Raw genomic sequence first — 16,842 nt, 5'->3', positions numbered from 1 at the left:
CATACAGGGGTGAACACAGTAAGAAGTCTCACAACACCAGGTTAAAGTCCAACAGGTTTATTTGGTAGCAAATACCATAAGCTTTCGGAGCACTGCTCCTTCGTCAGATGGAGTGGAAATCTGCTCTCAAACAGTGCAAACAGACAGAATCAAGTTGCAGAATACTGATTAGAATGCGAATCCTACAGCCAGCCAGGTCTTAAATGTACAGACAATGTGGGTGGAGGGAACATTAAACACAGGTTAAAGAGATGTGTATTGTCTCCAGACAGAACAGCTAGTGAAATTCTGCAAGTCCAGGAGGCAAGCTGTGGGGGTTACTGATAATGTGACATAAATCCAACATTGGTAGTTTGCTGCGAACAATGGTCTGTTTGAGGTTGCGTGGTTGTTTGAAGGCAAAAAGTGGGGGTGTGGGGATGGCCTTAGCGAGATGTTCGTCTTCATCAATGACATGTTGAAGGCTCCGGCCTCAACATGTCTTCGGCTTCAACATGTCTCCTCCGGAGCCTTCAACATGTCATTGATGAAGACGAACATCTCGCCAAGGCCATCCCCACACCCCCACTTCTTGCCTTCAAACAACCACGCAACCTCAAACAGACCATTGTCCGCAGCAAACTACCCAGCCTTCAGGAGAACAGTGACCACGACACCACACAACCCTGCCACAGCAACCTCTGCAAGACGTGCCGGATCATCGACACGGATGCCATCATCTCACGTGAGAACACCATCTACCAACCAGGTACACGGTACCTACTCTTGCAACTCGGCCAACGTTGTCTACCTGATATGCTGCAGGAAAGGATGTCCCGAGGCATGGTACATTGGGGAAACCATGCAGACGCTACGACAACGGATGAATGAACACCGCTCGACAATCACCAGGCAAGACTGTTCTCTTCCTGTGGGGGAGCACTTCAGCAGTCACCGGCATTCAGCCTTGGATCTTCAGGTAAGCGTTCTCCAAGGCGGCCTTCACAACACACGACGGCGCAGAGTCGCTGTGCAGAAACTGATAGCCAAGTTCCGCACACATGAGGACGGCCTAAACCGGGATGTTGGATTTATGTCACATTATCAGTAACCCCCACAGCTTGCCTCCTGGACTTGCAGAATTTCACTAGCTGTTCTGTCTGGAGACAATACACATCTCTTTAACCTGTGTTTAATGTTCCCTCCACCCACATTGTCTGTACATTTAAGACCTGGCTGGCTGTAGGATTCGCATTCTAATCAGTATTCTGCAACTTGATTCTGTCTGTTTGCACTGTTTGAGAGCAGATTTCCACTCCATCTGACGAAGGAGCAGTGCTCCGAAAGCTTATGGTATTTGCTACCAAATAAACCTGTTGGACTTTAACCTGGTGTTGTGAGACTTCTTACTGTGTTCACCCCAGTCCAACGCCGGCATCTCCACATCACGACATACAGGGGTAACATGGGCTGAGTACATTACCACCCACACAGTGATGCAAGACCAGAGCCAGGGTCTAGAAATGGACAGAGATGTGTAGAGACCTACAATGGAGTCAGCTCCATTACTGTACCCTCTACTGTATATATGTATATAGTTACGAGTTGTTAATAAAGATTTGCAGTTAATATACTGGAGACTACGCAGCCTACTTCATGGTGTCTGAAGAAGGCTTCTTCATTCTCAACCTGAAACATTGGCATGGATTCACCAGCCATTCACGCCGGTGGGATTCTCTGGTCCCGGTGTAGTGAACCGAGATTTGGCTGAGCACCAAATTCACCGTCCTCTGTGGCACAGCAGCAGGACATGAACGGTGGGAGAATTCCGGTCTTGGGCGGAAGTTTCTGTCTTTTGGTTAGGTATCAACTGGGGCAGGAAAAGCAGGGTGTAACCCGCCGACTGCACTGCCGGCTTTTCCCTCCATATTTGCTGACACTTCGTCAAAAAACCCCAGGAGGCGAGTCCCGCAATGTCACGCTGGTGCCCGGATGCAAACAAAAATGGAACCCGCCCCAACCACAGCATCAAAATCATGAGAATCCTGGACAGAGTAGTTAGGGAGAAGCTTTCCTCTCGTAATAGAATCAATAACAAGAGGGCACAGATTTAAAGTGATTTGCAAAAGAAGCAAATGTGACAATGAGTGGTTCGGGCCTGGAATGCACTGTCTGGAATTGTGGTGTCAGCTCGTTCAATTGCGGCATTCAAGAAGGATTAGATGGAGCAATGAGCCACAGTGCTCATTTGGAAAGCTGATGCAGATACAATGGGCCGAATGGCCTCCTGCATCGTGACAATTCTGTGATTTAAAAAAAAAATCAGCCTCTGCTTTCTGTCCATTCCGAATCTGAACTCTGGGCTGAATGACCTACAAATAGAACATAGAACAGTACAGCACAGAACAGGCCCTTCGGCCCACGATGTTGTGCCGAGCTTTATCTGAAACCAAGATCAAGCTATCCCACTCCCTATCATCCTGGTGTGCTCCATGTGCCAATCCAATAACCGCTTAAATGTTCCTAAAGTGTCTGACTCCACTATCACTGCAGGCAGTCCATTCCACACCCCAACCACTCTCTGCGTAAAGAACCTACCTCTGATATCCTTCCTGTATCTCCCACCATGAACCCTATAGTTATGCCCCCTTGTAATAGCTCCATCCACCCGAGGAAATAGTCTTTGAACGTTCACTCTATCTATCCCCTTCATCATTTTATAAACCTCTATTAAGTCTCCCCTCAGCCTCCTCCGCTCCAGAGAGAACAGCCCTAGCTCCCTCAACCTTTCCTCATAAGACCTACCCTCCAAACCAGGCAGCATCCTGGTAAGTCTCCTCTGCACTCTTTCCAGCGCTTCCACATCCTTCTTATAGTGAGGTGACCAGAACTGCACACAATATTCCAAATGTGGTCTCACCAAGGTCCTGTACAGTTGCAGCATAACCCCACGGCTCTTAAACTCCAACCCCCTGTTAATAAAAGCTAACACACTATAGGCCTTCTTCACAGCTCTATCCACTTGAGTGGCAACCTTTAGAGATCTGTGGATATGGACCCCAAGATCTCTCTGTTCCTCCACAGTCTTCAGAACCCTACCTTTGACCCTGTAATCCACATTTAAATTAGTCCTACCAAAATGAATCACCTCACATTTATCAGGGTTAAACTCCATTTGCCATTTTTCAGCCCAGCTTTGCATCCTATCTATGTCTCTTTGCAGCCTACAACAGCCCTCCACCTCATCCACTACTCCACCAATCTTGGTGTCATCAGCAAATTTACTGATCCACCCTTCAGCCCCCTCCTCTAAGTCATTAATAAAAATCACAAAGAGCAGAGGACCAAGCACTGATCCCTGCGGCATTCCGCTAGCAACCTGCCTCCAATCCGAAAATTTTCCATCGACCACCACCCTCTGTCTTCGATCAGACAGCCAGTTACCTATCCAATCGGCCAACTTTTCCTCCATCCCACACCTCCTCACTTTCATCATAAGCCGACCATGGGGGACCTTATCAAACGCCTTACTAAAATCCATGTATATGACATCAACTGCCCTACCTTCATCAACACACTTAGTTATCTCCTCAAAAAACTCTATCAAATTTGTGAGGCACGACTTGCCCTTCACGAATCCATGCTGACTATCCCGGATTAATCCGCATCTTTCTAAATGGTCGTAAATCCCATCTCTAAGGACCTTTTCCATCAATAAATGCTTCATCAAACCCATTAACTGCTCTGTGACTGGAGTACTTCTCACTTGGTTCCCTCCCTTTATTTATTCGCATTTTTAAGCTTTCAATTCTGATTAAGAACACTTGATCCTGTCTTTTAAATTTACCCAGTCTGAATCACCTGTTTATTTTGAAACAGTTTATCCTTTTTTGAATATCTCTGTCAAATCTCCCCTTAGCCACCTTCTCTCCAAGGAGAACAGTCTCAACCTCTACGTTCAAATTCAAACCAACTCAGTGCTTTGTTTATATTTCCTTCCTCTCTCTACTGAGAAAATTGCCCTTCAATTCCAACAAGCACAAGGATGGGCAGGCACCATTTGAAATACAAGGAAAGTTTTAACTTGAGGGTGTAGTTTAATCTAATGAGACCTAATTATCAGGTGAAGCAAACAAACCATTAATAACTTTTATTCCTTGTCAGCACCAACCTGAACCTCTCCCTTAATCTTTACTGGCATGTTGCTGACTCTTGGATTCCCGATGAGCAGTAGGTAGAGCAAAATGAGGGAAACAAAAGGAAAGCTGCAGATATCCAACACAATGAGCTAGTTTACAGGCAAGTGGCAAGCGAGTTGAAGTGGCATTTAACAGATACTCCCTAATAATAAGATATATGAGAGTTGACAAAGTCTAGATGACTGTAAACTCTTGAGTTCATTAAAGATAGATGAGACTGCCCGATTAAACCAATAAATGAGGCATCATTCAAAATCTATAAAAGTTTTGTGCCATAAAATTCAGGTAATTTTTAACAGGGTGGCCTGGGCTCTTCAACACTCAGCCTGGATACAGTCTCTTTAAACACAGAACTTTATTGAGAAATCTGTAGGGAAGCACCACAATTTTACTTGAACAATTGACATCATAGGAAAATTTATATACATTGAAAAATACAATCATTCTGCAGCAGTATTAAACAATGCAAACTTTGCAGTTACTAATGCTGCATAAACAAGAGTGTTAAAATTGCCAACATCTAAATCCATGTGAAAACGCAGACTACTTTTAGAGAAAAATAAAAGCCTTATCTGAAACTGAATCACTTCCAATATCAAAATACTGTGGTTGCTGGAGACCCGAACTTGCTGTTTTGTGCTTCATTTTCTATATATCCTCCTGTCTAAGGTAAGTATCTCTTTGGTATGAACTGTCCATGGTTCTGCCTCCAAAAATGAAACAGCGCTGGTAACTGCAACTTAGCAACTGCAGGTCACGTAATTTATTTATAAAAACCTAAATAAACTGTTCAGTGCTTGGCTATGGATAAAAGTACAGAGCTAAATACATCAACTCCAGTAAAATTCCTCCTTGTAACAAAAAGTGAATCTTACCTATTTCTTTTCTAATGAACATGGAGTGTTACGGAAATAAGTGTCAGAGTAATTAGCCTGATACTTGTTTTTGCCCCACCAAAAAGTGGAAAATGGCCCAGGGATCAGCTGAAGGTGCACACCCCCTTGACTTTGTATTAGGCAAATCTTTTATTGTGATAAACGTGTTTAATTAGTATTCCACATGGAAAAACAGAAAATTCTGTCCTCATCTGCTGATTTACTAAGGGTTTGCCCTGATACCAGAGACTTGAACAATTGCGTCCTCTTTTTAAGGAATAAGGGTGACATTTATAAAGGCTTTACATTAAACTTTACTGGCTATTCTATGCTTTCACGTTGAGAAGCCACTTCATTTCTCCCCTTCTTCATTTGGATCTCGCAGTCCATCACTCATCCGCATTTTTCCAATCATGTGTAGCAAGGCTTGAGCTTCAGGTTCAGAATCGAGTACGCTCTTGGGTGAAGACTGGAAGTGAAAAGCACAACACTGTAGCACTTGAATTCAAGTATTTCAGCTGCAAGCTGCTTTACGTCTGATCGACAACACACATCATTGATAATGTAAATTAGGTTGTTCCATTTAATACAATTAAGCCTATCCACAAAGTTAAACCTTGATTTCAAAATAAATGGTGTAATCTTATGGAAAAAAAGTCTTAGGCTACGATCTTACCAGCTTATCCCCCTGGTCAATCAGCGAGGCGAGCCGGTAAGATAAGGCGCGAGGTGAAAAGTCAGAATCGCACCCTGTTTTTTGCCTCTTGTGATCTTACCGACACCGATTTGCCGGCGAAATCAGCTTTGCACCCAGAAAGGGCGCAAAGCCAATCTCAATATTCATGACATTATTTAAATGTCATTAGTCAGTCCAGGAAGAACCTCGACCAACGAGGTGGTTAAGGTAAGTGAGCCAGGACATTAGGGTCTGGGACTTGTTAATGACATGTAAACCATGTCATTCCAATTTTGACGGCAAAACAAGGCCGGTAAGATCAGGGCAGGGGAAAAACCAGACATGCCTCTGATTCTTTGTCTCCTGCCCAATCTTGCCACCTCACCTCTCCGAATATCGGGCGGGATGAGGTTGTGAGATTGCACCCAAAATCTTTACTGCCAGTTTTCATAACCATTATAGAAGAATGCCAGGAAAAATATTAGTCGATCATAAATATTTTTATTTAAGCCAATGAATGTTGGCAGCTGAACAATTTGTTTGCCAATCCACAGATGCTGCCTGATCTGCTGTGTATTATTTTTATCCATCAATAAATAATGATTCTGTCAGATTTGGCAACTCCTTTTAAGTTTCATCACTTTGAAGATTTAGCAGAAAGGAATTTATTTGAACTGTTTCCCCCACCTATTTCCTTAAAATGTTCAAAAATCAAAGTGCTGCCACTTAGAGCCAGATCTAGGTTATTAGATGCATAAGGAGCAGACAGCAAGCATTCTTGAATCAATCTAAGGGTTGGAAAATTTGTTTTGATTGCAATTTCCCAAGGACATATTTTTATGCAATAATTGTTATAAAGATCTGAGCAAACAGGTTGGATCAGATTCTAAATACTGCAGTCATGCCCAGATGTGACTTGATTTATTATTGTCACATGTATTAACATACAGTGAAAAGTATTGTTTCTTGCACGCTATACAGACAAAGCATGCCATTCATAGAGAAGGAAACGAGACAGTGCAGAATGTAGAGTTACAGTCATAGCTAGGGTGTAGCGAAAGATCAACTTAATGCAATGTAGGTCCATTCAAAAGTTTGATGGCAGCAGGAAAGAAGCTGTTCTTGAGTCAGTTCGTACATGACCTCAGACTTTTGTATCTTTTTCCTAACGGAAGAAGGTGGAAGAGAGAATGTCCGGGGTGCGTGCAGTCTTTAATTATGCTGGCTGCCTTGTCGAGGCAGCGGGAACTGTAGACAGAGACAATGGATGGGAAGCTGGTTTGCATGATGGATTGGGCTACATTCACGCCCTTTTGTAGTTTCTTGCTGTCTTTGGGCAGAGCAGGAGCCATACCAAGCTGTGATACCATCAGAAAGAATGCTTTCTATGGTGCATCTGTAAAAGTTGGTGAGAGTCGTAGCTGACATGCCAAATTTCCTTAATCTTCTGAGAAAGTAGAGGCATTGGTGGGCTGGGTCGGATTGTGGTTGGTGCAGATTTGATGAGCCGAATGGCCTTCTCCTGCAATGTTGGATTCTAAGGATGGACTAATGCCTAAAGACTGTAGAGTTTCCAGAACGGGTACATAATGAACTTACCAACAAAAGGATGTTACAGTTGCACAGTGGTTAGCACTGCTGCCTCACAGCGCCAGGGAGCCGGGTTCAATTCCAGCCTTGGATTACTGTCTGTGTGGAGTTTGCATGTTCTCTCCGTGTCTGTGTGGATTTCCTCCGGGTGCTCCGGTTTCTTCCCACACTCCAAAGATGTGCGGGTTAGGTTGATTGGCCATGCTAAATTGGCCCTTAGTGTCAGGGGGACTGAGTGTAAATGTGAGGGGTTACGGGAATAGGGCCTGGATGGGATTGTGGTCGGTGCAGATTTGATAGGCTGAATGGCCCCCTTCTGTACTGCAGGGATTCTAATCTATGAAAATCTTTACAAACTGGGCAGAAATAGGCTGTTAAGGTGATTGCTGCAAAGCATGTGAATTTTGGCATCTAGACTATAGACTTTGGCACATCGATGGCTTCAGAGTGCAGCCCACGATACAAAAGAATCATAGAAACCCCACACTGCAGAAGGAAGCAATTCGACCCATCGAGTCTACACCGACCACATCCCACCCAGGCCCTATTCCCATAACCCTGATCCCCATTACCCTGGCTAGTCACCCTGACACAAAGGGCCAATTCACCATGGCCAATCAACCTAACCCGCACATTCTGGACTGTGGGAGGAAACCGGAGCATGCGGAGGAAACCCACGCAGACACGGGGAGAATGTGCAAACTCCACACAGTCACCCAAGGCTAGAATTGAACCCAGGTCCCTGGCACTGTGAGGCAGCAGTGCTAGGCACTGTGCCACCGTGCCGCCCATCACTAAGGAGAAGGTTCTGGGGAAACTGAAAGATCTGAAGGTGGATAAGTCACCTGGACCAGATGGAATACACCCCAGGGTTCTAAAAGAGATAGCTGAGGAAATTGAGGAGCATTGGTGGTGATCTTTCAGCAATCACTGGAAGCAGGGAGGGTTCCAAAGGACTGGAAAGTAGCTAATGTAGCATCGCTGTTTAAGAAGGGAGGGAGGCAGCAGATGGGAAATTATACACTGTTAGCCTGACTTCAGTCATCGGCAAGATTTTATAATCCATTATTAAAGGTGAGATCGCAGAGTACTTGGAAGTGCATGATAAAATAGGACTGAGTCAGCACAGCTTCGTCAAGGGGAGGTCATGTCTGCCAAATCTGTTAGAGTTCTTTGAGGAGGTAACATGGAAGTTAGATAAAGGAGAACCAGTGGACGTGATTTATTTAGATTTCCAAAAGGCCTTTGACAAGGTGCCGCAAAGGAGACTGTTAAATAAAAGCCCATAGCGTTAAGGGTAAGATCCTGGCCTGGATAGAGAATTGGCTGACTGGCAGAAGGCAAAGAGTGGGATAAAGGGGACTTTTTCAGGATGGCAGCCAGTGACTAGTGGTGTGCCTCAGGGATCGGTGCTGGGACCACAACTTTTCACAATATACATTAACGATTTGGAGGAAGGAACTGAAGGCACAGTTGCTAAGTTTGCAGATGATACAAAGATATGTAGAGCGACAGTTGTATTGAGGAAGCAGGGGGCTGCAGAAGGACTTGGACAGGTTAGGAGAGTGGGCAAAGAAGTGGCAGATGGAATACAATGTGGAAAAGTGTGAGGTTATGCACTCTGGAAAGAGGAATGGAGGCATAGACTATTTTCTAAATGGGGAAATGCTTAGGAAATCAGAAACACAAAGGCACTTGGGAGTCATCGTTCAAGATTCTCTCCAGGTTAACATGCAGGTTCAGTTGGCAGTTAGGAAGGCAAATGCAATGTTAGCATTCATGTCGAGAGGGCTAGAATACAAGAGCAGGGATGTACTTCTGGGGCTGTATAAGGCTCTGGTCAGACCCCATTTGGAGTATTGTGAGCAGTTTTGGGCCCTATGTCTGAGAAAGAATGTGCTGGCCTTGGAAAGGGTCCAGAGGAGGTTCACAAGAATGATCCCTGGAATGAAGAGTTGTCATATGAGGAACGGATGAGGACTCTGGGTCTGTACTCATTGGAGTTTAGAAGGATGAGGGGGGATCTTATTGAAACTTACAGGATACTGCGAGGCCTGGATAGAGTGGACGTGGAGAGGATGTTTCCACTAGTACGAAAAACTAGAACCAGACAGCACAACCTCAGGCTGAAGGGGCAACCCTTCAAAACAGAGATGAGGAGGAATTTCTTCAGCCAGAGAGTGGTGAATCTGTGGAACTCTTTGCCGCAGAAGGCTGTGGAGGCTAGGTCATTGAGTGTCTTTAAGACAGAGATAGATAGGTCCTTGATTAATAAGGGGATCAGGGGTTATGGGGAAAAGGCAGGAGAATGGGGATGAGAAAAATATCAGCCATGATTGAATGGCAGAGCAGACTCGATGGGCCGAGTGGCCTAATTCTGCTCCTGGGTCTTATGGTCTTATTTTGTTGGCTGTTGCTCGCACAGGTTTGCCGCATTCTACTGATTTCCTTCCGCGTAGATTTTTTACTGAAGTGATAAGCACATAAAGCAAGGACAAGTGAAGTGAGATGCATGCTGATTGCACACAACATCAACTGGAAGAACTGTGCATTTCCTTTGCATTCAAAGTGTAAATATTTCTTTTGTTTTTATGATTTGAAGTTGATGATAGTTCTACTAATATATAAATGATTAAGTATTTCCTATAACTCGTTATTAAATAGTTGGCATCTGTTGAATGTATTTGATTGTATTCATGGGGTCATGGTTAGTGAACAAACCAGGTTTCAATCTTGTGGCCCACTGAGATGAAGGAAGGGCATTCATGCTGCCTAGGTTGCCCATCACTACTCTGGTGAATACCAAATTAAATATAGACCAAGATGAAGGTGCCTCACAGCCATCCGTGAATTCACACCCCTCATTGTTTAAGGATGGACCAATGCCTAAAGACTGTAGAGTTTCCAGACTGCCTGTCTCCATGTTTCATACTGGACAAAAGGGAAGATCAAAACCCAATGGTGACTATCAATTTCCCATTGTTTCACAATGGTCACCCCCTTCCAAACTAGTCTGGGTGGGCCTCAGAAATGCTAACCTAGTGATCATGCATTTGACACTGGTTTCTGGATTGTACCCTTATTACCCCAGGACCCAGCAGATCCATCAGTCGCCAGCCAGTCTCAGAATCAGATTCTGAAACTAGCTGCTAGTTATCAAACAGCCAAATACTTAACACCAATGCCAGTTTCAAAGATTATCTCAGAAGCAACTTCCTAGATATTTGACGGCAAAAAGCTTTCACAACCTGCTGTGAATCCTTTGTTTTACAAGACCATTATTTCAATGACCATTGATTGAGTCCATTCAAGCAATCATAGGCCTACAACATGAGAGATTGGAGAACGTAAAAGAGACCAAATTAACTGTAATCTGTAAAAATGCACTATCTTTATCTATATATTTGTGTCCTGTGTGTGTCCGTGAGCGTGTATGCTTGAGACCAGGTGCGTGTCTCAAGTTGAATGCTGTAAATTCGAAAAAAGCTTCTTTAATATGGTTAATATTTGGTAGCAAATATATATTTGTTGTAAATAATATTCTTTATTTTAAAATCACAAAAGCTTGCTACTGAATTATTTAATTGGAATGCACACTCCCAAGGTTAAAAGTCACAACTATTTCCACACTGATAATGTACTGATATTATATGTTGATTGTGGATAGTAAAAGAACACGTATATTCTGCCTACGTCAATACTCATGATGGAAGTAGGTATTGTTAGTTTGCTTCAGATTTCTAAAGTTGTTGGCAATAGCAATGTACAGCTTAATGACAAGAAGGCTCTCACAACCAGATGTCACAGGATAATGGCTAGATACTGTTTTCTCTTCCTTGTTTCTTCTGCCCTGTCATATCCCATTGATATTTGTGAAATTGCAAGTAAATCCCTAGAGCACTACGCTGCTGGGGCAACATCATGCAGATGTGTTCCCTTTGGAAAGAAAGGAAAAGAGTGCTACATTCCCTTGAAATGGTTTTCTGTACTCACACCGCTGAAACAAATGAAATACATAATGAAGCTTCTGAGTATCAAGGACAACATATAGTTCTAGAGGACATCTCTATCCATACCTTTAATATGGTAAAGTCGGGAGATACAAAAATAGGAATTCCAGTCTAGGAGATTTTATGGGATGTGGGCATTGCTGGCTGGGCCAGCATTTATTGTCCATCCTTAACTGCCCTCCATTTCTGAGGGTATTTGAGAGTCAACCACATTGCTGTGGCTCTGGAGTCACATGTAGGCCAGACCAGGTAAGGACGGCAGATTTCCTTCTCTAAAGGACATTAGTGAACCAGATGGGTTTTTACGACAATCGACAATGGCTTCATGGTCATCACCAGTCTTTTTAATTCCAGATTTTTATTCAATTCATATTTCATCATCTGCCGTGGTGGGATTCAAACCCGGTCCCCAGAGCATTACACTGGGTCACTGGATTACTTGTCCAGTGACAATACCACTACACCACCACAAATTTGCTACTTCATTTTATCACATTTTGACTGAACATATGCTGAAATGTAATGGGATGATAAATTAACTGAATTATGTCCACTTGAACACCACTTGACTGGCACAAACTAATCTTCAGTCTTACTCATTAAGTTAATCTCTTCAAATTAAAATTGTGACGGCATTAACAATAATTCAAACTGGACATCAGTCAGTAATGTGCGGATTTTTTTTAAAAGATGGATGAGAACTTACCACTAGATCTTCAGGAGGGTTCCCTACCCTCCACAGCTCCATTGTGTCAATGATAAAATGTTCCTGGGCAGATAACTGAGGGCTATTATAAGTCGTGCACCGTGGCTTTGCTTTGCTGTGTCCTCCGCCATAATCACTATCAATCCACAATCCAAAATAGTAAAACTGCCCTCCCATGCCCTGTGAAAGTATTGCAAAAGAATGTCAGTTTTATAATCATTGGGGTGAATTTTACCGTTCTGCCCACCACGAGAATTGTAGTGAGCAAGGAGTAGACCATGGAAACGACCTTTGACCTCAGGTGGGATTTTCCGTTTCGGGGCGAGCGCGGCCGGAAAATCCCGCCCATTATCTCCACTTCAATTGTAATATTTGAGATCACATAGAAACTTATAAAATTCTAACAGGGGAGATTCAGAAAGAATGTTCCTGATGGTGGGAGAGTCCAGAACGAGGGGTCATAGTTTGAGGATAAGGGGTAAACCTTTTAGAACTGAGGTGAGGAGAAATTTCTTCACCCAGAGGGTGGTGAATGTGTGGAATTCACTGCCACAGTAGTTGAGGCCAAAACATTGTCCGATTTCAAGAAGAAATTAAATATAGCTATTGGGGCTAAAGAAATATGGGGGAAGGGGGGGGGGTGATCAGAATATTGAATTCGATGATCAGCCATGATCAAAATGAATGGTGGAGCAGACTCGAAGGGCCGAATGGCCTATTCCTGCTTCTAGTTTCTCTGTTAATATTAATGTCACTTGTTGTCATAGAATATTTATAATGCATTGTTTCTAATTAGTTGGTAGCTTTTGTTTATCAAAAAAGACAGCCTACAGCCATTTCAGAGCTAATTCCATTTGCGTTTAACTCACATACAGTCTGCATAGAGGGAGGCATAGAGGTTTACAGCATGGAAACAGGCCCTTCGGCCCAACTTGTCCATGCCGCCCTTTTTTTTAAACCCCTCAGCTAATCCCAATTGCCCGCATTTGGCCCATATCCCTCTATACCCATCTTACCCATGTAACTGTCTAAATGCTTGTTAAAAGACAAAATTGTACCCGCCTCTACTACTACCTCTGGCAGCTTATTCCAGACACTCACCACCCTCTGTGTGAAAAAATCGCCCCTTTGGGACTTTTGTATCTCTCCCCTCTCACCTTAAACCTATGCCCTCTAGTTTTAGACTCCCCTACCTTTGGGAAAAGATATTGACTATCTAGCTGATCTGTGCCCCTCATTATTTTATAAAACTCTATAAGATCACCCCTCAGCCTTCTACACTCCAGAGAAAAAAGTCCCAGTCTATCCAGACTCTCATAACTCAAACCAAGAAGTCCCGTTAGCATCCTAGTAAATCTCTTCTGCATTCTTTCTAGTTTAATAATATCCTTTCTATAATAGGGTGACCAGAACTGTACACAGCATTCCAAGTGTGGCCTTACCAATGTCTTGTACAACTTCAACAAGACGTCCCAACTCCTGTATTCAATGTTCTGACATAACCAATGAAACCAAGCATGCTGAATGCATTCTTCACCACTCTGTCCACCTGTGACTCCACTTTCAAGGAGCTATGAACATGTACCCCTAGATCTCTTTGTTCTGTAACTCTCCCCAATGCCCTACCATTAACTGAGTAAGTACTGCCCTGGTTCGATCTACCAAAATATGTCATCTCCCATTTATCTAAATTAAACTCCATCTGCCATTCATCAGCCCACTGGCCCAATTGATCAAGATCCCGTTGCAATTGGAGATAACTTTCTTCACTGTCCACCATGCCATTAATCTTGGTCTGATCTGCAAACTTACTAACCATGCCTCCTATATTCTCATCCAAATCATTAATATAAATGACAAATAACAGTGGTCCCAACACTAATCCCTGAGGCATACCGCTGGTCACAGGCCTCCAGTTTGAAAAACAACCCCCTACAACTATCCTCTGGCTTCTGTCAAGAAGCCAATTTTGTATCCATTTAGATACCTCACCCTGGATCCCATGAGATTTAACCTTATGCAACAACCTACCATGCGGTACCTTGTCAAAGGCCTTGCTAAAGTCCATGTAGACAACATTAAGTGCACTGCCCTCACCTACCTTCTTGGTTACCCCTTCAAAAAACTCAATCAAATTTGTGAGACATAATTTTCCACTCACAGAATGTCGCTGTTCACCAAGGTTTGACTTTGGAAGACTGCATTTGTATAGCAAATTTATCTCATTGCTCAAATATTCCAAATGACTCCAAGTACGGATGAATAGTGTGGCAGACAAACGTAACCAGTGAATTAGTTCTTAATGTTTGATCAACAAGAAACATTGTCCATGGCACAGTTTAACAACTCCCAACAAAGCAATATTGTGCTGAAGTGTCAGTTCAGGTGGTAAACGTTAAGAAAATAAGGAAGACATTTATTTATACAGCGTGTTCCACAATCTCAGGACATCGTGAACTGCATTACAGCCAATTAACTCATTTTGATGTATAGTCTCTGTTGTAATATAGGAAATGTGGCATCCAATTTTCACACTGCAGCCTCCCACAACCAGAAATAAATGATCAGATTATCTGTTTCTGGTGTTGGTTCAGAGGTAAATATTGGCCAGTTCAGTGGGAGATCTCTCCTGCTCTCCTTCAAATAGTGCCACAGGATATTTCACATCCATTTGGGGCAGCACAGTGGTTAGCACTGCTGCCTCACAGCGCCAGGGACCCGGGTTCAATTCCAGCCTTGGGTCACTGTCTGTGTGGAGTTTGCACATTCTCCCCGTGTCTGCGTGGGTTTTCTCCGGGTACTCCGGTTTCCTCCCACTCTCCGAAGATATGCATGCGGGTTAGGGTGGATTGGCCATGGTTAATTGCCGCTTAGTGTCAGGGGAACTAACAGGGTAAATACATGAGGTTATGGGGATGGGGCCTGGGTGGGATTGTTGTTGGTGCCGAATGGCCTCCTTCTGCATTGTAGGGTTTCTATGATTCTATGATCCATCACCTCCAACAGTGCAGCAATTGGGCTGTACTGCAATGAAGCATCAGTGTAAATTGTAAACTCATATTTTTGGATTGGGACTACAAGCTTTTGACTGAGTCAGTGCTACCAGAATAGTTAAAACATGACACAAAGCTGAGAACAAAGGACAAAGAATTACAGCACAGAAACAGGCCCTTTGGCCCTCCAAGCCTCCAGAAATTCCAATAGTGCAGGAAGCAGGCTAGTGTCACAAGTTAGAACAAAGACAGAAAATGTCAGAGACACTGGGGGCGAGGGGCACTCCAGCGGAGGCTGTTTCACAGGCTCCCCGCTGGGTGCCAAGGCCTCCGTGCATCTCTGGCAGCCGGATTTCTGGCGCCATCAGCTCCGGAAATCGGCGTGAATCTGCATAATGTATGAAGGCCCTCATTACCATATATTTTAAATCTCATTAGTGGGCCCAGGACTGAAATCTCCAGACCCGCTAACCTCTCCCACTTGCGGGGAGCAGGCAGCCCGACCCCACTGGAGTGAAAGAGGGGCAATCAAGGCCCCCCCAGAGGGTCATGACCCGGGGAGGGGGGGGGGGGCCTGGACATTGCCACTTTGGCAGTGCCAGCCTGGCCCCTTGGATCTGCCCAAGGAGCACAGTGGCAATGCCAAGGAGGCATCTTGGCACTGCCCATCAGGCAGTGCCAAGGGGGAGGGGCCTGATGCGGGGTGATCTGTGAGGGGTGAAGGGTCCCGCTGCCACTCTGCACTTTGAGCTGAGTGACAGAGGGACGGAGGCAAGCGATCAGGGCTGGCCATCGGGGTTGGGGAAGCGGGGGGGGGAGAAATGGGGAGATTGGGTTGTGGGGGGGTTGTTCAAGGCTGGCCCAGGCATAGAATCATAGAATTCCTACTGTACAGAAGGAGGCCATCTAGCCCATCGAATCTGCACCAACAACAATCCCACCCAGTCTCTATCCCCGTAACCCCCACCTATATACCCCACTAATTCCCCCGAAACTAGAGTCAATTTAGCATAGCCAATCAACCCTAACCTGCACATCTTTGGACTGTGGGAGGAAACCGGAGCACCCGGAGGAAATACATGCAGACAAGGGGAGAATGTGCAAGCTCCACATAGACAGTGACCCAAGCCGAGAATTGAACCCAGGTCCTTGGCGCTGTGAGGCAGCAGTGCTAACCATTGTGTCACCGTGCCGCCCCCATGTTCGGTGGTGCCAGCAATGCGAGGGTCGCAGGGCTGGCCAGTGATCGGGAGGCCGGCAGACAGGGGCCACTGAGCATGCGCCGATCTCGGCACTGACAGATCAGCACATGTGCAGTGGCCCGCTCAGCACTATGCTGCCAGCCTCTCCAGCGGGAATAGGCCTCGTCCCTAGCTTTTTGGACAGGTTTATGCTAGTGCACTCTGCAGTGCACAGAGTGTGGGAGTGAGAGAAAACCACAGGATTTACTCCAGTGTTTACGCGAATTCCACACTTAGAATTTGTTTTGGGAGAATCGCCCCCACTGAGTGGGCCTGTCAACATATTGGATATTAATGATCAGTCAACATCACAGGAATGGGCCTTCACTCAGGATAGTGTTCATATCTGAAACATCATCTGTTTCCTTCACATCGATGCCTCAAACACACTTTAGTCTCAATGATTACCAACATCTTCTGCTTATTGAAAAGAACAGAGTATAGTGGCCTCTCTGCTGCCCTCTGTGTTGGGGAGGTGTAAATTCAGTTAGTTCAATAATGGCTCTGAGCTGTGAATCCACATGGTTTTTCTTGGTACAATACACAAAGATATTAATGTTTGCCGAACTTCAA

General features: G+C 44.5%; 1 protein-coding gene across 7 annotated transcripts in view; it reads right to left on the bottom strand.

Moving 5' to 3' along the window:
• Window positions 1-4,516: 4,516 nt before the first annotated feature.
• meak7 (MTOR associated protein, eak-7 homolog) overlaps window positions 4,517-16,842 on the bottom strand; it is a 49,992-nt gene continuing 37,666 nt past the window's right edge. For all 7 annotated transcript variants that reach the window (XM_078210614.1, XM_078210608.1, XM_078210615.1 and 4 more), the window contains 2 exons: window positions 12,036-12,215; window positions 4,517-5,522 (listed from right to left, as the gene is read on the bottom strand). In XM_078210614.1, coding sequence (XP_078066740.1) covers window positions 5,406-5,522; window positions 12,036-12,215 — 297 coding nt within the window. In that variant the 3' untranslated portion in view covers window positions 4,517-5,405. The remainder of the gene's footprint in view (window positions 5,523-12,035; window positions 12,216-16,842) is intronic.

This window comes from Mustelus asterias, chromosome 4 (assembly GCF_964213995.1).
Source record: "Mustelus asterias chromosome 4, sMusAst1.hap1.1, whole genome shotgun sequence".
NCBI classification, from domain to species: domain Eukaryota; kingdom Metazoa; phylum Chordata; class Chondrichthyes; order Carcharhiniformes; family Triakidae; genus Mustelus; species Mustelus asterias.
This window is presented reverse-complemented; position numbering and strand designations above follow the sequence as displayed.